At 44.7% G+C, this 24,489-nt stretch overlaps 1 protein-coding gene across 1 annotated transcript in view; it reads right to left on the bottom strand.

The window, feature by feature from the left end:
- The window catches only part of cpne5a (copine Va), a 109,505-nt gene that overhangs the window by 51,645 nt on the left and 33,371 nt on the right, over window positions 1-24,489 (bottom strand). The window contains exons 4-6 of the mRNA XM_036532794.1: window positions 21,801-21,904; window positions 20,606-20,645; window positions 17,739-17,815 (exon numbers count right to left, since the gene is read on the bottom strand). Coding sequence (XP_036388687.1) covers window positions 17,739-17,815; window positions 20,606-20,645; window positions 21,801-21,904 — 221 coding nt within the window. The remainder of the gene's footprint in view (window positions 1-17,738; window positions 17,816-20,605; window positions 20,646-21,800; window positions 21,905-24,489) is intronic.

The following is a 24,489-nucleotide window of genomic DNA, read 5'->3' as shown; positions in this document are numbered from 1 at the left end:
TGGATTAGTTCCCAGGAAATGGAGGCACTTTGCAGCTACAAATGAAAGTGGGGTTGGCACGTCCCCAGCGAGTGTGTGCGGGGACAGTTATTCACGGCCATTCAATTGTGCGGACAGTGGAGATAAAGTTAATCTCTGCAGCATAAAAGCCTCACACTCCATTAGGGAGCCAAGTACAGAGCTACATGCTGCCTCTCTAGTCTTGTAACAGCCTCCAGCTCCACGGTAACACCCTGACTGCCTGCTGCGGAACTCACGGGCACAGACACGGTAGTAAGGGTACATGGTCCGCACCAAGGGGAGGGAACCCAGATTAGGGAGTGTTCTGATTAGTGCAAATGTGTTTAGCGTCCACCCCTCCCTCCCGCAGGCTTTCAGCTCCACAGGCATTTAGACGGCAGAGCAGGCAACAGGTGAAGACCGCTACAGCGGAAGGACGGGAGACCCAGGGTGGCACAACAGCAGGAGTGTGCAACAAGAACAGGAAACACATTCCACATCACTCCCCTGCCCCACGGCTCTCTTTTCCAAACAGTGACACAGATCTCTGATCAGTCCAGAGTAAAAAGTGGATTTAACAATCTGCAGCTGAGCACTGACTCAGGATCTGTGGTCCTGATGAGGCAGGGAGTGGTCACTGTTCAGAGCACAGCGAACGAGTGAGGGTCTCCATGTCGGCATCTGTGAGGCGAGGCTTCATAGTCCCTCAAATTCAGAAGAGAGATCCCTACTGCCTGGAGGAGAGAGAGCTGGGACTTGCCTCTCTGATGATGAAATCCCTGGCAATGTGCTGCCCTGCCAAAGCTGTTGATGTTTGCTTAAAATACAACGCCTTGGGACAAATCCTTCAAGTGCGACCATGGTTTATCTATTATGAATGTTGTCTCATTATGCATGGAGCTGTCCCTAACGCTCTGTGTTGTGAAACTGACTGGATCCCCGCCTTTCACAGTTACTGACTGGCTGCCTGTGACTGCAACAGAATTGAGGTAGAACCCAGGATGCTATTGGCTCATGCATGCTCACTCCTGATTGGAGGTGCACTATAAACAGCTGAGGCCTGTAACCTTTCTGTTGTCGAATGCCACTGGAGTGCTTGCCCTAAGCTTCAGCTAAATCTAATGTAGTCTGGAATACACTTGGTATGCTTAGACTGGCACAGAAGAAAAATGGATTATGTATGTGGCGTACACTCTATGTCTAGGAACCTCAATTACTCAATCAATCAAATTTATTTGTTATAGCACATTTTTACAACTGAGACTGAAAAACCCAGGGCCAATTGGGAAAAAAAAACTAGAAAATTATTCCCTGACCCTGGAAAATGCAGTCAAGACTCCTGGAAAGTACAAATAATAACAGTGGGACAGCACATAAAAGGCATCAGTTCATTACAGCAGGTCCATTCTATAGCCAGTGAGGTGCATGGTGGCCTTGGTCAGGCTTTCAGTGGAGGCCCTCCATCTGACAAGAGACAGGAGAACAATGGTCCATGTCCAGGCAACAACTATGCATAAATGTACTGATGTAAAAGGCTATTCCATTGTCAGCACACCAGGTTGTGAGCATGAGGTATTCCCATACAGTACACTGCAGTACCTTGTGATCTAAGGATAAGACGTGTAGTCTTGACTGCCCCTATTTGAATAGAGATTAAGTTGTTGACAAAGCGATGACTGTTCCAGCATGAAACATTTCGAGGGGACCGGGCTATTAAAATGGGAATCTGCGCAGGGAGTTGTTCTGTTGGCATCACAGTTCTTTAGGGATGTAACAGAATGTGCCAGATATCTGCAAGAGGTGCAATGATTAGCTGATCCCAGACCTTAGCATAATGCAAACACTGCCTGGCACCTTCCCTTGTCCTAGAGAGACTGATAGCAGCCGAAAACCAGGACTCAAACTACTGTTCCTGCCCACCTCAGGAGGGCTCCTACTGTCGCTGGTTTAAGCCCAAAACAGCACTGCCTGCCAAGAAAGCCTGGATAATTAAACAACCCTTTAGAGAGAGACAAAGAAAACAAACAAAAGGAGACTAATGAATAAGGAATATTTTTGCATTCTAATTACGCAGAAGAGAAAGGAAGAAGGAGGGGCAGGTGGGGGTTGGGGAAACTGAAACCGAGCCTCAGAGCAGTTTGACTTTGGACACTGCGGGTTCTACAGTTTTAATATATGTATGAGCACAGATACATTGATTTATCAGAGCACGCACACCCCCCCCCCCCCCCTTGGAGGTTCATCATGAAAGATAGCTGTATACATAAGGGGTGGGGGTGACAGGTATCATAGTCCATTCATCAGAAAATCAGATTTATGGGGGCCGGACTCTTTCAAACAGTTTTCACTGTCACTCTTTGATCTCTGTACATTGCCTTTGCTTCGGGAGGAAACTGAAATGAACCCAGATAAAATCTAATTTGCTCTAATTTTAAATGTATCCGTCAATATAAGCTATAACGGTATACTATGACATATAAAAAAAAAATACACTGTACATAAAATGCAGCTGCTCTAAACCATCGCGTGTGCATACACGCTCAACCCACAGCCCGAATCTGTGTCTCTCTTGGTATTTTCTCTGCACCCAGACTTCACAATTCCCAGGCCTCTGTCTCTGCTGCCAACCCCTCAAGGTGGGCGTGCTTGCATGACACCCATGGCAAGAATGGCAAATGCAATGACCCTTTCGTGGTTCGACAACAGCTGGTAACACCATTTGCTGTTCACGAAACGTCTGAGCCATATCGTTCTGAGATTTCCTCCAGCCCTCGGGCACTGAGAGGCAGATCTCTGTGCGGAACAGCTTTTTAATGCTGGGCTCCATCCTTACGTGTCTCGCTTCACAACAGCATGGGGAACGTCAGGCAATTTGAGGGGAAAAGATGCGTGACCCGCAGCTGTGCAGCTCTCTTTTCAAAGACTGCACCCATCCAGGACATCAGGGGGACCTTTGACAAGACAGCACCCCCAGCAGGAGGGGAGGAGGAAGCACTCAGTAAATTTACTTTAAATTACAAAGAATTTACTGATCTCTGATTGGCTAAAAATTGTCAAAGTGACTGGAACAAAAGTCTATCCAATCGGAATCTGTAGATGAACCTATTTTATATTACAAAGCAGTTCATTGCAATCATATTATCGGCTAGAAATTAGGGGATTTGATCGATTGTAAGGAACTCTCTCCCAACCACCCTACTCTTGGTCCTACGCAGTAAGAGCATAAAACAGTGGAGCCCATGCTGCTGTTAAACACAGGTAAAATCAGATGCAGAGAGGGCCGAGGGTCAGAACCTCTTACCATCAGCATTCAGGTCCTCAGGCAGAAGATCATAATGGGATAGAATCAATGCTAAATGCTGAGAACTCCGCAGTGGTTAGAATGACTTTGTATTAATATTTAATGTGAAAGAATACACATCTGTGACCTCCAAATGCACCATGACATAACACCCAATGATAATAACACTTTCTATTACATACCTACATACAGTGGATTATGAATGCTGATTTTACATTATAATAAATCTACAATAGAATATATTATACAGTAGCTTTATAATGTGTTATCAGAATGCATTCACTGAATAATGCATCATAAGTGTACTGTAGTGAAAGAGGAATCTTTTAATATCTTCACTCTGTCTGCTTCTAACCAGCCGCATAATACTATGATGCAAAGTTATTAGCTGAAAAATGCAAATACACCATAATTAGCAGTCGTTAGAAAATGCACTGCCCGCAGTGACCTTAATTGCATATGTTCTAGAAGATTCATCTATTGCTTTGGCTACCATTTTGGTTGCTTTGGTTGCTTCCATTTTGGAAGTAATGTTTGTTGATCAACGATTGTTACAATTTGTAATATATTCAGTGGGTGGCTATGAGTAGGTGTCATCATCTGAGTGATTACATCATTGTTCAGTATGCATTATAATACATCAATACATGTATTACTAATGTATTTTAATGCAATGCGAATGTGCTCATAATGTAGTATATGCACGTTCCCTTAATGAGGGTGCATACTATGGCAGAGATGACGGCTGCAGCCTCATAGGAGGTGTCCAGGGAAAACACTGCATTACCCGCACGCCCTGTTAAATGCACCCGTGCAGAAACCTATTCCTGATCATCATCGTTCCAGAGGTCTTCGCTGCATTATTTGCATTGACGTACTTGCGCTGCCGCAATCTAAACACTTGCCGAATCTAATAAGATGCCTTTGAACGGCCATTAACTCCTATCCATTTGTGTCAAGAGCCATTTTCCCCTCTCACTCTACTGGGGCTAAAATGCCCATCACTACATAAACAGCCCCATGTCATCAACTGCCAAGGACTATAGGAAGCAAGCAGCTTCCCAGACAACTCTTTCGTCAACCTCAGAGCGTAGTCCCATCCGACATGTCACCAAAGGCAGTACTGTTAAAGCAGAGAAAACCAACATATTTTACACCGCACTCTATATGTATTCACGTCTTATTTTAAATTAAATTATTTTATCACTTCTGCAATGATGTGCCAGGGGTATGCCACATCATACGACAGTTCATTGCAATCATGTTCCTCGCTGGCTGATTCCAACATTTTTCATTGTTAATGAGTAGTCAGGGAAATAACTTCTACCGCTTGCTGATTTGAAAGAAAGCCATCTGGCAAAAGAAAGGCTGTGCTGCTAGCTAACTGTCCCGCCACACTGCAGAATGTATGCACGTTTTTCAAAGAGCCACGGAGCATGTCACCAAATGCAAGCTCACCAAGGAGTGATTTTCTTGCTGTATGGATTGGAATCGTGACTGTCATGCTAATGGAATTTTAGAACGTTCCCAATGACACTAGTGAAAAAGGAACTGCCACAGTCTGTGCCTCATGATCTTGATCTTAAAATTTACAGAAGTGGTAGCAAGCTAGCTAGCCATGTCCCTGACTGATAGCTAAAAGGCACAGTCACAAACACATTCTTTGTTCACAGACATGCAGGAACTGTCATGGCTAAGAACAAATACAGGAGTTGGTAATTATTGCAAAATAGTATGAACAGTTAATACAAAGTAGACATGCTACTACTACAAACAAGTCTGTCTACATGGCAGTGGTTGTGAACCCCTGTTCAAGTTTAGGCCACAAATTTAGTCAGACCTTCAAACAGCAGAACTACTAAAAAGCTAAACACTTTACAGAATCTTTCAGAGCATACAGTGATGCATAAAGACGTTTCCAGAATCAATGTCCCGGGAGCAGGGAATTAAACGCACATGCCACATTCAGTCCTAGCTGATTCCTGTAACATGTAACAGAACACGTGCACTCAGATGTAACCAACAAACATCACCCCTCCCCCAGCCCCCATTCATTGCATATGGCTGTGAGAGGTCACACACAGTAAGTACACCACCATGTCCAAATAATCAGAGACATGCTTCAGGCAGCAAAGCTTCAGCCGGAAAGAACCAATCTATCCACTTATAGGTCGTCTATTGAGCCGTAGTCTGGTCCTTTGTAATGAAGACAAGAGTTCCCTGCAGTGCTGATACTGTGAGGAAAAAAAGGATTCAAGGAACTGGGGGGAAGGGGGATCGCCTGGTGCTATTATTTAATTCACCATGAAGCGGTTCTCTGAGAAATGGCAAAAGGCAATAATTAGGCCTTTTCTCCTTCAAACAGGAAAAGACAACAGTGTGAGGAAATAGCCAATCAGAAGCCATCAGCAGATGCGCAGACTTGGCTATTAACCCCAGACCTACACTGATTGGCTTTGCTTTAATTTGCTGTCTGACTCATGTCCCTTTAATGAGCTGATTGCTGATGCCCTTTCATAATGGGGGCATACGCGGTATGACAGTCAGAGCTGGCCAATCGGGGCAAGTCTGTCAGAGAGGTGCAGTTTGATTCTGTGGAATCTTTGTGAATTTTACACCCCCCCCCCCCCCCCCCCCCCACCTGCAGCGCAACATTTCAGACTGAATCAGACTCCTGCCAAAAGCCTTCTCACCTCCTCCTGACTGCAGGCCTGCACCCCAAACTGTACCTCGCAACGAAGGAATGAAGTCCTAATTCACGCTGCCACACGCCACAGTGAAAATAACATCCAGCGGCTTCATCACGACACAGTGAAACTGGGACACTTCAATTATGCCAAGCTGGTACCAGGGAGGATGAGCTGAAGGAGAGCCAATTTACTTTTATTACCCAGACCTTATGAGATGGCGGCACAAATCAAATACAGCCAGCCACTGTGCTTTAGCCTTCTCCTTGCGCTTATGAGTTGTTTCGGATGGAGCACACTTCAAAGCGTTCCAATCTGACTTTCGGGGGGGGGGGGGGATCTTGGGCATGCTTGTTCACGGAAAGAAATGGAAACACTTAAAAATAACAGCAGAAAATGACTGATATCCTGTGTCCCTTCCACTGTGTCATCGTGTGCGCATTTGAAACCTGCAGGCATTATTCTAAAGAGAGTTATTATTACAATTATTATTATTATTATTATTATTATGCAAAGAGTGTCTGTGTTTGGAAAAGCTGGCATCCTGCACAGAGTATAAATTTCAGCATCCTGGGCCCCATGAACGGATCCACCAGAAAAACCAATTAACGCAACAGGTAATTAGTACACTCCCCATGCAGGCCAATTTCGTTAATATTTTACCATTACTCCTCAAGAAGCTAGCCATTTATTCACAGGTTGAGGAGAAGTCATTGTTTTGAAAGGATGGGAATCGTACGTCGCAGCTGAACAGCATTTTAGCACATGCATGAATGTTCCATTCATCTCCTCCTCCTTGGGTCCCCACAGCCATCCATGAGGTTGGCTTAGACTGAACAGGAATTAGAGAGACTAAGGGACCCGGGAGTTTCACATCCTTACAAAGATCATTCAACACAGCAAGATCCCAACAAAGTGTCTCAAACTTCTCCCGTCATCTATACAGTCAGCAGAAGGATTATCTTCCTTTGGCTAACGAAAAGCCAACTCTGGCTCTTTCTAGGCAGTGAATCTGCCTGAAACGCTATTTAAAGCCATCTGAAAAATGATCGCATTAACACTCCGGTGTGTTGCTAGCTTGCATCTGATAGGGCGAGAGTGACAAATGCATGTGGGAGGTTTCCTGCGACAGGGACAGAGAGATCCCTCCCACACTGTGTAATCCCTGCATGTGACAGAGGTCGGCCCTGGGTATAAGCCTGTGATAGCTATTTGTTATATGACATGATGAATGTCTTTAATGGTAACAGCTGTTCTAGGAGTTTTTTTCACATGCCTATTCCCCACAGCAGGAAATAAGAAATGGGTCTCCCCTGGCCACCAGTCAAGGGGCCCAGATACCCTCTAGACTTGAGAGGATCACTGCTCTGTAAATGATCCTTCCTGAGGAGTCAGCTGAATGGAAAAGCCACCGATGGGCTAAGACGCCTCTGTCTGGGCAGTCTGTTAGTGTTTGGCCTTCGGTGTCCCGCGCTTATATTTCACGAGGAGTCTTATTGGTTACTGTCCCGCTGTGACTCGACAATGGCTCAGAAAGATCAACCTATCACAGATAAGCAATCTAACGCAAGTAAGGTGCCAGGGTTGGAGCAGAGAGTGAGTACAGCAAAGCCTCCAGAGGCTCCTTTGGGACCATTACATGAAAGGAGATACTACGTCAGTACAACACACACGAGTGTGACAGAACTGATCAGACACAGGCTTTGACTTATGTTTTTATTTCCTTCTTCTTTGTTTTATCAGTTTTGTGCTGTCCAGGAGGGGGCATGCAGGCAGGGGAAAATACACTCTCTTTCAACAAAAATAATATTTGTCCTCAATTCCAACAACTGCAGTCGTCTTATGAGGACCTTTCTGTAAGAAACTTTTTTTTATTTTTTAAAATATTATTCAAAAACATAATTCACGTCTCCAGGCAAGCTGAGCTGTCGAAGCAGTAAGATAACACAGCTTTCATCTTCTCCTCGTCAGTCTTTCTCCTCTCTTTGCTTTGCATTGCAGAGTTCTGCAGAAATTGTACAAACTGCCTTCTTTTAGCCTTCGTACCAATTATTTGAAGATCACAGAGAGATCCGTGCACCATCACCTCCAGTTCTTTTCCTTTCCTCTGGTGGCAGGTTTCACCGTGTTTTCGTTTCGTTTTCGAAACCTTTCGTCTCCATCAACATTTACACTAGAAAGGAGGAAATCCAAATGAGACAACAGGCTGTGGATCAGTAGTCATTTTTCGGCCTGCTCCATCCTTCTTGGCACGAGGCTACTGTGGATCTATGGTAACAAAACAAAATGATGGTTTGCCATCTCTGTAAAAAAAATCTGCTTTTTGTTTATCCAGAAAAGGGAAAAAATTGCCTTGTGGAGTCCATGGCTTGTTTTTGCCTGAAGCGCCTCCTTCCCTCCACCTGTACCGAATAGCCTCAGCCACTTCACGCGTGGACGCTTTCAAAATGCATCAGGCAGCGAGGGGGATCCCATTGCTTCATGAAGGAGAGGAGAGACAGCCCTGTTTGGGGCTTAATCTCCCTGTCTCGGCTCCCGGACAGCCATGGCGGCTCTTTTCCATCTTCAGTTGCCTCTCTTTGCTGTCACAGTTCTGTAAACAGCACACATTGCCTCAGCTCCTCACAGAAACACATAAATCTGATTCAGCTCTGCTGCTCTACCATAACAATGAACAGACACAGGCGTACAGTGCCCTCGTGATGCAGGAGATATCAATAACAAAAAAAAACAGACTGAAAAACATAACCACGGGGCAGGGCGCATTTTTGAAAATCAATAAATTCAGCTTGAGTGCTGCGCCCACGCTAGCCGAACTTCCGCTAGGCCCGTGGGACTGTGCCGGTCCTGGAGGTTGATGTTGCTGTTTAGCGCTGGGGATGAATGAATTCATTTTATTCCAAACCACTGGCAGACAGCAAGGGGAGCATCACCCTCCTACTCAAACACTAAAGAGGATGTAAAAACCATGAAGGAGCTCTAAGAGTGGGAGAAAACCTGCAAGAAATCCACACAGCCCTAATAAATATAATAATGTCTGGGAATCTCTGCCCACCTCACTGCCTCTGAGCAACAGAGCAGAAACACGAGGAGGACTGACAAACTAAAGCATTTGCCATATATCAATAATAATAATAGCAACAAAAATGGATTTACACATCTCCTTTCATGGATTTCAAAGCACTTTCGCAGTGATGGGGGCTGCTGTCTCATCTCAACCTATGTCTGGGAGCAAGCCAAGGGTCCAGCAGGTTCCTGCACTACTTTCCATCTCTTTCTGACCCTGTCAGGCGTGCTGGACTTTGAGAGACTCCTCTGGTGTAGTGAGTGATGGGCCTCATATCTCTGACCCTGAAGAAGGAAATCGGCCTGACCTCTCAGCACCTCTGTGGCGGCTGTGGATTAGTTGGTCTGGGGTTTGGGGGGGGGGTTCAATGTTGTAGTTGATTGAAGCTCCTTGGTGGAGCAACAGTCACAGGGCCAAGGTCTCACTTTAGCCGGCAAGAGAAAAAGAGACGTGTGTTCGTACAGCAAGCACAGGTGCTTGGCAGACGAGATTTCTTCCTCTCTGTGTCTGTCGGTTCTGTGGTCCATTCTGCCGTCTTCAAACAGACCTCGTGTTGTGCAGAACCTAAGCAGCCCTGCATTCTCGCCCAGGGCTTCCACTCTGCCAGAAACAAACCCTCTCACCAGAACTTTCACACCCTGTGTCATTGAAGTGCAGGGAGCACATTCAGAGAACAGCACTGGCTCCTTCCTGGCAGCTGAATTTTGATTGGAGGATGGGGAATACAGCAGTTTTTCCAGAGCTAAAAATAAGATACTTTCCCCCATGGGGGGCCCTCACGCTGCGCACAGCAGAAGCTTTTACATTGGTGTACAGTAAAAATCTGCATATAACAGAAACATAATGACCACCCACAAAAGTCTGTCTGATTATTCTCACAGCCATGTGTTTTTAGTCCTATTTCCTGCATTTTTGCTGTTTTTTTTTTTAAATATTGATTTCCATAAAATCTAATGCACACCCACTGACAGAATTTCATAACATCAGTCATGTCTGGTTCACAAAAAGAAATTGATGATTGTGGTGGATATACCATAATTTAATCTCTCCAGTGAGTTTTAATATGGAATCTGAATCTACTGTACCTGAGGATGACAGAAATGAATTATCACATGAAAAATGCATGAAATGAAATTCCTACAGTTATAACAAACAGCAGAAATCAATGCGGCCCAAAGGAAGCAGCGGATAACAGCATCCCGGGGGACAGCGTGCGGCATCCCCGTCCGCCTCGCAAATGACATGCATCGTCCTTGAATGAGGATCTGATCATAAGGGCCCTGGATCGATAGCTCAAAGAGCGCTTGATGCCGAGCGATGTCACCCGTCTATTCATGAGGACATGGAGAGGATCAGGCAACATGCATGTGTAGCATGATGAGAATCTGAGACAAGGCCATAATCAAACCAGCAACCTTTCAATTATAAGGCCTGCTCCTTAGCCACTATGCTACACTGCCACCCAACTGCCACGACCACTGCTTCACACAATGCCTGTGGTAGGGAAATGGATATGAGTTCTATGATACACATGAGACCTGTGCACTATGAATGTTTTTTCTATTATTTTTTTCAGCATTGAACCCACATCAAAACAAAGATCAAAACAAAGACTTTTTCAAAGAATTTGCTTATAATTGTTATGGGATTCCAGCGGTTTGTTGTGATAAGATGATGATAAGACTGTGATAAAATGATAAAACCATCCCTCTTTCACAAAGAGCACAATTCTCTCAAATGTGCTCTTAAATGTAAGAATGAACAAAGAAAGCTCTCCAAATCACACGTGTCACTAATTGTGCAGTACCAATACACATCATCAAAGGCCTGGGAATTTGCCGTAAGCATCCTGAAAGCTCTTTCTCCATCTCTCTGTCACTTGAAAATCACTTAATTGGCCGGGGCACGTAGCGCTTTTTCAAATGCCTCCATTTCCCAGATTAGTCAGCTGTGACAGAGAAATCCCCGCATGCAGGCCGGCAGTTGTGAAGTACAGTTGGGAGGGTAGCTCTCTAACGCGGCGCTAATGACTGCTGCCGTGGGTCAGTGAGCTGTGTTACAGTGAGCCCGTCATTCCAGCAACGGCGAAACCGAAATACAGTTTTCAAGTTTGGCTAGTTTTTCCTCACCGTTCCCTCAAGCCCAGGAGAAAACAAAGGTCTTTGTTACGTGTATTTAGAGGTTTGCAACAGGAGAACATGACTGCCAGCTGAAGCAAAGGCTTCTTTCAGCGGTAGCAGATGGTGAACACGGATTCTGACATCTTCTTTAAGTCTTTGGGGGGAGATGGTGACATGCTGAGAACAAAGAGCTGCACAGAGAACCATTGCTGGTGACACCGGAATTCCAATGGAGTGTCGAAGCCAGGCTCGTACTCGAAGCTTTAAGTTGCGCATTGGCCTCAACTCTGCTATCTTAAACTTGCAGTTTATGCAGCTTCTCCACTGTGTACACAGGAGATTTTCTATCCTTATTTACACAAGTTAAACAAATACTATGCCAGAGGTTGCTCAAATTAAAAAAAAAAAAAGCTGTCAATTGATTGTGGAATAATATACCCCCATTCCTCCTCATATCGTACCCCTCACAAAGAAATGCACACACATGTACACACACACACACACACACACACACACACTCACACACACATTCATAATCATAGACACAACACTCTCATAACTAGGAAAAAGACTTCCCGCTAAAGTAAGATTGAAAGCATTTCATTAGAGAAAACGACTAGTCATATCAGGCAGGCGGGAAAAGACTAGTCATATGTAGTCAGGTGGAAAAGTGAAATCTTTCAATCAGAGGAAAGGCTGAGGACCCTTGACCCTTGATCTTGTGTGAAGGCATCACTGCTGTCTGTTCTCTCTCTTAATTTAATTCCAGGCTCTGAGACATTTGCAGTTAATTGTTCTCCTGCAGGAATTCTGCAATGCGCTGGACAGATCCATGTTGCTTTCTGAAGAGTACCCCTTCCCTTCGCCCTGACTTTCATTCCCTTACATTCTATTAAAAACCCAATCTGATGCTCCTGCGGAAAGCGGGTTAGTGGAAGGTCAAGATCTCTCAAAAGCCATTTTAATGTTTCAGACTCCGAGCGTAATGTGAAATCTTTCTTTTCTGAGAGGCCGCAGTCCCAGGAGTTGAACCGGCAGCCTGTCTGACCTGCCATTAAGCGCGCAGTAGCCATTACAGGGACATTATAATGCAATTACAGCTATGTCCAGCCCTGGGAAACCTGCTGCTATAAGTAATTACTCACTTAGCATCTGGATCAACAGTCAACAATCACGGCTAAGCAGTGAAAACACACTGCAGTGTGAGATGAAACTGAACGAAATGGAAATGCGAAAGGCTTTCTCCTGTCGACTTGATGCTGTTTCACTCTCTTTCCTCCAATTTCACACCAGCAGTCAGAGGATTGTCTTTCCATATAGATTATTCACCGCCACTGATGTTTTAAAAGTCAAATGACAAGTCTGATAAAAATCCCACGCTTGCAGTTCTGCTCCAGAAGATAATTCATCTATTTCTTTTGCTCGTGCACTGGCTCATAATTTAACGCAAAGAAATTTAGCGTTAATGCACATGCATTTTGTTTTTTTCTTCATACTGATGTCCAAACAACATTGAGGTATATCATGGAAATTTACCATTTTTAGGTACATTTTCACTTGAAATGAGTTTTTAATCATGGGGGAGTACTGGAATTACTATCATGGGATCCCATATGCATAGCTTAAAGTGCATCTTGAAGATGTAATAGCTTATCAACATCAAGACCACTATTACAATGGCTGTAATTGGAGTGTGCTGTCCAAGTTTTATGTTGTCATGATAGAGCCGCTGGTGACTTTGAGAGTGGCGATCGCTGTGTCTGAACGTTGCTGTCATTCGGAGCACAGACAGTGATCACAGTGATCACATGCAGACACACTAATCAGGACCCGCTAATATGGAGCGTAAAGAAGTTCACCCCCCCTAATGGGGTGATTTGCATCTTTTCGTCTGCTCAATTAAAAACGGGGAAGGTAATTGCGTGGCGCGTTTGGTGATAATGATCATCGGAGCAGCGTGGGGAATCGTACACCTCGTCGGCGTCATGGGTCCCCGTTGCTGTGGAAACGGCGGAGGATCCCTGTCCTATCCCACATCAGACAGACTTCCTCTTCATTACCACTCAGCCGAGTTTAAATTAACTAGAGACTAAATGGTAATTAGAGCTGTGGCTTTGCTCTGCCCCTTGGTAGAGCAACCAAGTGCTGTAACATCCCTGACTGCAGTACAGAAAATGCCTTTAGGACACAACTGAGTGCCGTAACAGCCCCTACAATAATGAAGATAAGGCATTTCAGTGCCCTGTGTTCCCCGTGCCAAATCCCCAAATCGCCCACCTGCTTGAGGCAGTCTCATGACACCATCTGTTGCTGAAGTCGGGCGGGCACCCTCTTCATGGAGGACCTGGGCTTTGTCACTACTGGTAAATTAGTTCGGTCCAGAGGAGGGATCAACATGTCTGTCTTTCGCCATATTGATCACGTCAATCAGTGGATTGGCTGTATCATGTGTTTATTACAGTGGGTATCTTCAGATGGCACACTGCCTTCTGGAGGAGGGGTTAGGGTAATGAGGTGCAGTATCGAGAGGAACAGGCTAAATACCAGGCAGGACAAGCATTCCCCTGGAGCTGAACCAACAGTGCCTCAAATGTGAGCCTGGACAGGACAGCTTTAGGACTGGGAGACCCACTCTTACCACTGTGTTATTTATCAGAGTCCTATCTTTCCATGGATGATGAGAGGATCCCTCTACAATGAGACCTAACTGCCATTTGACAAGGGGGTGGTGGTGTGCAGGAGCATAACATGGATAAGTCTGCCATCGCCCTCTTCCATGTCGTAAGGCAGTTTGCGAATTGTCTTTAACCCCGCCCCCATACTAGCCACGCAAAGAGGCCTCAGCACCCCTGCCGTTTACGGATGTCCAGCGTTCTCTGCTCGGTCCGCTTCCACCTGCAATCACACCTCCCCCCCCCCCCCCCCAGCTGCGTTCTTTCAAGATCAAAACCCGCTGCCTCATAATGAGCCAGAACTCTCCTTTCCAGAAGATTAAAGCAAACGCACTGAGAGGCGGACAAAAGCAGGAAATGAAACAAAAACTGAAAACAAAGAAAATGGGAGCGCTGCAAGAGATGCGAGCCGTGCACAGGGAAAGAGCTGGAGAATAGAGAAGGAAAGAGGTGCTGAGGCAGAGACAGAGAGCGAGAGAGAGACAGAGAGAGAGAGAGAGAGAGAGAGAGAGAGAGAGGGAGGGAGAGAGGGAGAGAGGGAGAGAGGGAGGGGGAGAGGGAGAGGGAGAGAGGGAGAGAGAGAGTGAGAGAGAGAGAGGGAGAGGGAGAGAGGGAGAGAGGGAGAGAGAGGGAGAGGGAGAGAGGGAGAGAGACAGTAATGGGGAGGAAACAGGGAGGCAGGGAGGAAATGGAGAGGGAGGGAGAGAGAGGGACATTGATGGGGAGGGATAGAGAGAGAGAGGGTGAGAGACAGTGATGGGGAAGGGTGAGAGGGAGGGAGGGAGGTGGTGTTGGAGGAGGGTCAGAGGACTGTGTGAAAGTGGATCATTCAATGCGGCGTGGCTTTGCAAAGCTTTTTAAACCATAGTAAACAGATTTTCAGCGTATCCACTCCCCAAGAGCCACACACACGCATGCTGTCTGAGTGGGTGCTGTGGTTCAGGGGAAACACCAGGAAAACACAGCCTGGTTTGAGTTTGCCTCAACTCCCTCCTTATTGTTTAATTAGATCCCTTGAGATTATGGGGAATATAATTAAGAACATACCAGAGGACAACCCCTGTATCATCGGCCAATCCCAGCAAGCGAGATGTGCACATTCTGTTGTCTGGAGGGCCTGGTTAGGTGGTGAACAGGGATGGCTGGCTGTTGATCTGATCCAGGAATCTTTTCCCATCAGGTCCTGAAGCGTTGCTAGGTATAGAGGACTCTCATGGGGCTTTACAAAGGACCGCCATGCACACCCACACAAGGCACTGACAGGGTACCTCAAAAAAACAATTAGGATAGCTGCAGCTTTTGACACTCCAACGGGGCTGATGATCCATCCATTGCTCAAATGCTGTACATGCAGCGTATTAACAGACAGGTGATGGATTGTTGAGGAGTTTTTTTATCAACACTTCAGTCTCCCTTCTTTCCTGTGCCCCTAGGGGGCAATGAGAGGTGGATTTGATATCTTCCCCTGGTGCTGCAGTTCCTCTCTCCAAGGTACACATTTGGACAGGTGTATAAATCATTGCCAAACATGCCCCCCTCAAGCCCTTAGTCAACAGTGCTGCTGTCGAAACAGAGTGCTGCAGTGCAGTCAGAGAGAGAGGAGTGTGCAGTTTAAAACAGAGGAATCTCAGATCGGCGGGGGAGAGCCACACCGTCCTTTTTCACAGAGAAGCAGCTCAAATTCCACCTGCGAACACAGACTGGTGAAGGTACTAGACTTATAAGCGAGAGTTTACAGAGCCCCAGTACACATAACCTATTTCTGAACTACATCAGTCAGCCACCAGCCTCATGTATGGATAATGGGTCAAACGTAGGCTAAGCTAGCTGCCCTGGAGGAGCAGGCATTGTAACAGAATCACAGGGTTGGTCCTGCCATGTCACAGATGAAATGCAGTCAGAAGCCAAATACAGCAAAAAGCAGGGCTTTCGCCCAGCCCGCCTGAGATACAGGGACACTGGCTCAGTCCTCTCCCCTCCAGCAGGCTGGCACACAAGAAACCATAAAAGAGTATCTTCACTGCTCCATGGGACCTGTGCAGCTGAGCGAAGTGTGGTCTGAAACAGCAACAGGTGAAGAGGAATGACCTGAGCAACGCAGCTACACCGGACTGAAGAACTGAAGAGCGTGCTTTAAACTGCAATGTATCAGGACCAGCCCCACTCTCCTCTCTTACCCTGTAAACATTCCCACCTATCTGCTTGCCAGCTGGCCGTCTGGGAGGAGGCGGACTGTGTTCCACACGTGTGCCTACAGTGCTCTCAGGTTAAAAAGACCCACATGGCCCCACTCCAGTCCCATGTGTGGTTCTAAATTGCAGCTGCACCGTGATACAGAGTAACAACACCACACTACTGTTAACGCCACAGCCAATACAGGGACTAAACCTAAACCTGGTGGGTGGGATTCACTTATATTAAATTATGTTACATTTTCTTTTTTTTTGACATCTGACAGATGCTATTATCAAGAGTGGCACACAAAATGTGAATATATTTTAGGTTACGTTTTCATTTTTCTCATAGAGCAGACAAGGCCAAGCCCCGAGTCAAAACAAAACTACACAAAACGTTTATAGCGAAGGGTGAGAGCAGTCACCCCACCCGGCCTCGAACCCGGGTCTACGGGGTACCAACCATGCTGCTTTGACCGCAACACCAAAGAGCCTGGCTCATTGGTATGGCAGGCAGAGCACATACTCAACCGTAGTGACGGCACTGTGCAGACCCTTCCCTAGGATTCAACCAGGGTTCATTACAAGGAAAGCAAGCTGATGCACAAAATGGCTCTGTGAATTTTTCTCATTCTGATACAGTCCCATTTGTCCAAAGCAACACCAAGAAACAGCTGCGCTACTTATCTTTAACCAAATTTGCCATGCTGGGTATTCAGGTATACCTGCATGACCGAATGATTTTCAGACTCACGAGAGCCGTGGCTGCACGGTGCTGGAATGTGACCCATGCAGAAAGGAGGAGCGTCTCCATGGTAATCACACACTGCATGGGCATATGGCAGTTAAGGGTGTCTGTTTGGCAGCATATGAAATCGCCCCCCCACAGAGACTGCACCTCAGGCTGTCACTCATGATTCCAGCCAGGTTAAAAAAGCAGAAGGCAAAGGTGTCAGGGTTTGCCTTTGATGTCACCTACTCATGGAGTAATTATGAAATTATGAAAGAATTATGAAGTCTGACTGACTGATAGTTCTACAGACACAGCAGTCAGAGGAGGTGTTCTGATTAAAACTGGCAATCGCTTGTTTGTTTGACAAAACAAGAGGCATTCTTTTTTCCCTCTCCAGACTAAACAATATACATCATGCATGTGCAGCTCTTTGTACTCAGCACGACATCAAGTCCTTCCATTTACATTACATTTACATTTATTCATTTGGCAGACATTTTTATCCAAAGGGACTTACAAGTGAGGCAATATACACCACAAGCAAAAACCCATATAAGGAGTCAACAATATTAGAAGCACTACATGACCAAGTTTCAATAGTTGGGCAGACAAGGCACAAGCTAGCTGGTATAGATACGAGTGCATGAAATCATAGATTTGAATTTTTTAAGGAAAACAAAGATAACGGTATAAGAAATTGCTTTAGGTGGTAGTGTTTCAGCTATTCAGGTGAGCACGGAAGAGCTGTGTCTTCCATCTAAGGATTCCCGGAATAACTTGCCTCTCAACAGAACTGAACAGCAAATATGGCAGAGAAATACAATACACAACACCGACTCCAAGACATGACTGCATAAGGACACATGCATAACTCATGATTCCAAAGCTCATTTGCTTCCATGACTGCCCGTGCCTTTATTGACATGTGCAGCTGAATTTAAAAACACAAACGGGCCAAGACCAGGCACAACACATCACACTCACCCAAGTGGCTTCTCCAGGCGACTGGCTGGCGACCCCACTATTTCTCCAAGGGTACAAAACACCTGACCCAGGAAGTCCTAACAGGAGTTAAAGAGAGACAGAGAAAGGGGGTACGGGAGTGAGGGGGCAGGGGGGGGTGGAAGAGGGAGCAGGACACAAGCTGTCAGATTCCTGCAGTGCAGCAGCACTTGGTACAGTAATTAAGGTATAAGGAGGCTGAGACGTACGTTGCATTCGGAGGGCTTCCAGGAGGAGGGAGGGCGGGCAGCATAGATAACGAAACAGAGCGACATCATGGTACAGAAAGCACACGACAGTACCCAACAGCAGTAACCAAGAGCCAGAGAGAGAGAGAGAGAGAGATGGAGAGAGAAAGAGTGAGAGAGCGAGAGATAGAGAGAGACAGAGGGACAGAGAGAGTGAGAGACAGAGGTAGGGAGAGAGAGAGAGACAGAGAGAGTGAGAGAGAGAGAGAGAGAGACAGAGAGAGTGAGAGAGAGAGGTAGGGAGAGAGAGAGAGAGAAAGAGAGAAAGAGGGACAGAGAGAGTGAGAGACAGAGGTAGGGAGAGAGAGAAAGAGATGGAGAGAGAGTGAGAGAGAGGGTGAGAGAGAGAGGGAGGGAGAGAGAGAGAGAAAGAGATGGAGAGAGAAAGAGTGAGAGAGAGAGAGTGACAGTACTCCATGGCAGTAACCAAGAGCCAGAGAGAGAAAGAGAGGAGAGGAATGTAGACACAGAAAGTGAGAGTAAAATGGAGGGAATGAGAAAGTGAAAGAGAGGAAGAGACAGCCAAGAAGCAGCGAGAAGAAAAAGAGGTGTTTCGCGCTGCAACTGTTAGTGATACCAGCGTGAATCTGAAATGATAAATCGTAACAATCACTCTATCATCAATCATACTGTCACATATGTGGGACACATGCAGTCCTGAGACAGCACCCAAATATATTTCAGTAATCTGGGGATGGACTATGTGGATGGAATGGTTTATCAAAGCTTTCCATCACCATTTGACATGAACACATGACAATATACCACCAAACACAAATAACGTGCTATGTAGTGGACTACAAATATTTTTATGCATTATTTCCGGTTTTAAAAACTTAATATAGATAAAACTGGGGAAATAACTTAACATTGCTTGAAGAAGCTTTGATAACAATATGGAAGGTGAGTATTACATGAAATCTAAATGTTTACACAAGGCAAATCACAGTGGGACCAACTCAGACTTCTGGCAGATGCACGTAAACTCCATTAAAATGCTTCCCAGAAGAGTTCTATGGCTTTAGTGCTAATACGTGAATTCAGACAGAGGACCTTAATCAGCCCCTAAGCATGTGGGGAATGGAGATCTGGGGCTTGCAACCTTTACACTGACAAAAATGTTGAAAAAAGGGTGTCACAGTGTTGATTGTGTGTAACGCTGTTCATTATTCAACAGGCTATATGCAGGTCAGATAAAATATAAACCTGAGTTTCTATTTGACAAATACTGCATTTGGTCACATTTGATAGTACTGTATAAATGTGAATATGATTCTGAATGTGTACTTTCTTTCAACATGATAAAATATTCTCTCTGAAGCCTGACACATGTAAGGCACAGATGGCATATGCAATATAACAATAAGATATACGGATTTTCGTGAACTAATAATAATTAACAATAAATAACTCAACCAGTGTGATCAGTTAATTTGTCTTCCATATGATGTGCTTGTTGATCATAAGCGCTTTGACACATATGTTTAAATGACCTCAGATAACGTCCCCTTTTTATATGGAGATCACTTTGGCATGTGGTCCTGAGGGATTGGTTTGTCAGACAGAGGGAGTGTCCACTGCTGTGGGCTGGACAATGTTATAATTTATGTTTTATGCCAACTTTTGTCCTGGAAAGTTGCATAATCAGCTCAATGCAATCTCAGTCATGCTGAAAATAGCCTATGCCCTTCAGGTCTTGGCCATGGGGTCATGGTAATGAGTACTGGGAGGTGTTGCCAGCATCTCACAACTATCAGTGCTGTGGTATTTTGTGGCATGTGGTACGGAAGACTCATCCAGTTATGCAGACTAATTAGTTAACTAACTTAATGGCCAGGTTTTTAGTGGTTTTGTGAAGTAAGTGGTCTGATACACTTTCCTACTGCTGCTGCATGTGATACACTGTCTCTGCAAACATTTTAACATTGCTCACCTGCACCTATTATAAAATCTTCATGACATGAAGCTCATGAGACATGACTGGGAAGAGAGGGTGAAAACAGCCAGCTAATTTTACCAGAGAATCCAATAACCAGCTAGTTAAAAAAATACAAAAGGTATTAAAGTTGCAAGAATCTTGCAGATGGATTTTGCAGTGAGAACAAGTGCCAGTAATTGAACCCTGTGAGAATATATATCAGTCAGCAGGTTCATGGAAAGGATTTGTGATTTCCAGGGATAAGTTTATTCAGAGCCTGCAACTTGGAACTTCCTATTTTAAGAGATACATGCCTGTGTAAGTTAAGTCTGAATGCCAACATCCGGTATCTGAGTAAGTGAGATGTGCAGAAAAAGTCTGACTTGGTCCCTGTATGAATAATGGGTGAAGAATGTACCAATCAGTAAAATGCAGAATGGTAGAGTACAGCAGATAGAATACACTAAGATCTGGAAAATAAAAACAATATAAAATCCTAGTGAATGAAAACCTTATATTCCCATACAAAAATACATTTGGATGAAGTGATTTGCACTAATTTTGCACAAAGCCGAAAAGAAAAAACCATGCATTTCAAAATGAAAGCTTCGATTCAGGAGGCATGCAGCAGGCAGACACAGCTGTTTTTCACAAATCTGATGCAATTTCATCCCATCACTCACATGTTTTGACAGATCAGGACTTTTGGAATCAACATCATATCTGAAATCACAAAGAGGTACAACTTTACCTGTTCAAACAGATTACAGTGTCTATAGGTACATGCAGACTGTAAGATTCAGTATCCACGTAAAACCCACTCGACACCTAGCAACCGTTACCAGCTTGATGGTTTGTAATTAAACCTTACAGAAAAAGAGAGAACTTACTGCACGGTGAAGTGCCTGCAGACAAAACTTAAGAAAACTCCGAAATGTAAGCGCAGCCTGCTTTTATTAGGAGAGCCTCAAACACCACTGAAGTGTGATCTTACTTTTCTATCTGAATAAGGTTACTTCTGTCTCTCCTGCACCTCATTAAAAGTGGTGAGCTTGGTCGTCGTTTGTTGTAATTAATACCACCTGTTTTCTCTAGAAGCAGTATAGCATGGCAATAGAACCAACTGTGTGTGTGTGTGTGTGTGTGTGTGTGTATGTGTGTGTGTGTGTGTCCTAGTGATAACCTACAAGATTACAGGGAAAGATGGTGACAAATATGCTTTGGCAGAACAGGACAGCCATTCACATGTAAACAGAAGTTATCCAAATAATATGGAAAGAAAGAACTATCCCTATGAGTAACCGCAGAGAGGGACAGACAAGGCCCAAATAAAGGCTGTAAATGAACGGTCAGCCCTGTAAGACCCTTGGGCAGATCGAGTCACCTTGTCTATGGACAGTTCAAGTAACAATCACGCTGCCTCTAGCTCAAATTTCTTGGACTGTCCTTTTAATAAAGTGAGGAGTGATTGCAGAAATGAGGACATATTCCGTTCCAGCTTTCAAAGGACTGTAATTAACTCTCACACCTCCCCATGTGCTGATTTGCCTTTCATGTTGACAGAAAGAGAGGAAGAGTAGCCATGAATAGAGAGATGGAGACAGAGGCCTGTGTAATTTATACAGATTCGTGCTTCAGACCATCCTTTGCACCACCAAAGGAGGAACAACCCATATGAAATCACTATGATCTTTAAAGCGCTCTAATTCCCCACCATAACATTCAGAGACAGACAGCATCATGAATAATTATGGTTGAAGGAGAGAAAAGAAAACTGGATAGAGAGACAGAGAGAGAGAGGAGACCAGACTCCAAAGTATGAATCCAAAACTTACACCCACAGAGTCCTCAGGACAGACATCAAAGGGAGTAACTCACAAGTCGAAGCGAAGGTTCTGCTTCTCCTCAAAGAAGTAGTCGAGGATGTACTTCCTGACAAAGTCTGGGTTCAGGGTGTTGTCAATCACTTCCGTTCTTCCGAACTACATATGAAGACAGTCGGGGTGAGAGGGATAAGAGAAGAGGGATAAAAGAATGAAAGAGGGAAGAGAGAGAGACAAAAGGAAGACAGAAATGGAGGGAGAGAGAGAAAGAGGGATTGAGAGGCACAGTCACACTCTTTCAAAAATAGCTGACAGAGCTCCATCCTTCCTCCTATCCATACTCCACAGTGGCTAATGCAGGTAAACACCATCCAGAACAGTGGAGTGGAATGAGTGCATTCCACTCAGTGCCAGGAAGGAGAGACCACAGGTCCCTTGCTCTGCTTATTTCTAATGCGAGTCGCCCCATTCATTACCCACAAGTACAGAGTGGATGAGTGACATGGCATGTAATTAGGCACACTCGATTAATAGGATTTTCCCTTAATCATGTCTCGGTCTAGGACATTAAAAGCACGCGCTGTTGACTCCTTTATTTACTCCCTCCGTTAGGGATGATGCTGCTGTTATTCACACTGCATAACAAACACCCTCACAAGCTCATATCACATAAACCCTCACTGAAAGCGAGAGCTCCTAAACCTTACAGGAGCTGGAGTTCAGTTTTTCATTTCTAGAGTCAACCCCAGTTACCTGGTGTTGATGTATGTGTTTAAAATGTTTCCGTCTCCACAAAGCTCTGCGTTTGGAGCATTGGTGGTCTCTCACATTTATATAAATTACAGCAGAGTAAATGCTTTCCTGCTTTGACTCCTAAACCGCCTGCTTGGCAAAGTACACCAATCAATTCTGATTAAACGCGTCCGCATGGTGCTCATGGGTATACTATAGTGTCGTCAGCGTTTCAGCTGTTAAAAGCCCCTCCCCAGGGTCCGCGTTTAAAGCCGCATGGCACGCATTCCAGCTGCAGATCGGATGAATGGTGCCATGCATCTGATGTGAAAAGAGCCATAAAGCGTTTTGATACTGCGCACCTTCTGCAACAGACATATGTGAGCCTCCATCATGAGCGCAATTACATTTCACCTGCACAGAAAGTACAACGCATCAGATTGCGAAGGTTTTCTTAAAAGTAGAGGCCTTTCCAAACTCAGGAAAGAGCACGTCTTCCCCTGAGCAGCTCACAGTGTTTGAGACGCTGCAAGCCGTTTCAGAGTCAGGCTCTACAGAAGGCACACTTTGCTAATTGTGATTGTGATGAATAATTCAGTGGCAGAAGAAAAATTTAAAAAGCCATAAATAAATGAACGAATCCCTGGCGAAAAAAAAAATGCTACCATAAACTGACACCATAAATTAAGAACAGTGACTTTTGTGTTTAATGAGGAATTAAAACTGTAGGGTTGCGGTGTTTTCTGTGGGCACTACAATGTGGTGACCGCCCAAACAGGTTATTAGAGCATGCTCCTACTTTCTATAGGCCGGATGCTATTAGGTGTTTATATTCCATGTGCTTCATGCCTTATCTATCCAGACAGAAAGACACGTCTCTCTGCATGGTTTTTCTGGAACTCGTGTGCACTCTAAGCCATCTCCTTTCTTTCTTTAAGATGCAACTTCATATCATGAATACAGGGGACAGCTTCCTACCACTCTATGGAAAACCACCCTATCAAGCATCTCTGTGAAAAATAAAGGTGTGATTCTACTTAGCCAACTTATTTCAGGCACAGGAAATGACTTTGAAGACCTCTGCCTTAATCTTAGTGAAGCACTAATAGATAGTGCTTCTCAGGCTATTTGCTACTAATGACAGGCTGTTTTTATGCTGTTTGTTAGCCACAAATTGCTAAAAGCTACTGTTGTCTCTCAGTGGTGAAGCTATGGTGACATTTATGTGATTATGTGTACTGATTACCTTAATAGATAGAAAGCTAGCTCGAGTCAGTCTGAAAATGTAGCCTGACTCACGCTTCAGCCATTTCAATCTGCCATTCAGTTACGTGCTCTTCTCTTAACAGAACACTGACGGCACCTGATTCTTAATTACATCATTGTGAGCGGCTGTTTTTTTTTTAAATGGTAATGTATAATTGTTTAAATTATCTTAATCTTAATCATTTAATTATCTCCAGTAAAAAGCTGTTACTACTACGGCACTGCCCACAGCGTATGTATGTTCGCTCATCCCGCTGTGTCCTCTTGGCACTGATTAGAATTAGCTTTTCCGGCTTGTTTGTCACTCTTTTATTTCTGCTGTGGCGCCATTCAGTTCAATAATTCACTGGGATTCCCCTGCTGATTTCTTCTGAAGAGCCTACTGACCTTCTTCTTAGTGTGTAGGCACTCTTTTTAAGAACTATGACTGATTATCTCATTAATTTAATGAGTACAACAGACAAAAAAAATATGTTTTTATCATTCCTGATTGATCTTTTCCAGTCTCTCTTTGCTGAAAGTTTTTTTTTCCCCCAAACCCCAACCTCCAGTGCATTCTGGGTAACTCTCTGATTGGCAGTTTGTTAAGCACTGTTAATGATGGCTTGCCTGCATGTTTTATCCCCGTCAGAGGACTCTACAGGGGGTCTTCATCCCTCCTGTCATCCAGGACCTCTCTGCGTGATAATTATGTGTTCAGATTCCACACAAAAGGATAGTTAATTTTTCAGTTTTCTGAGATATCT

Source organism: Megalops cyprinoides, chromosome 7 (genome assembly GCF_013368585.1).
Source record: "Megalops cyprinoides isolate fMegCyp1 chromosome 7, fMegCyp1.pri, whole genome shotgun sequence".
In the NCBI taxonomy this organism is placed as follows: domain Eukaryota; kingdom Metazoa; phylum Chordata; class Actinopteri; order Elopiformes; family Megalopidae; genus Megalops; species Megalops cyprinoides.
Note: the sequence above shows the minus strand (reverse complement) of the source record. Positions and strands in the feature narration are given on the sequence as shown.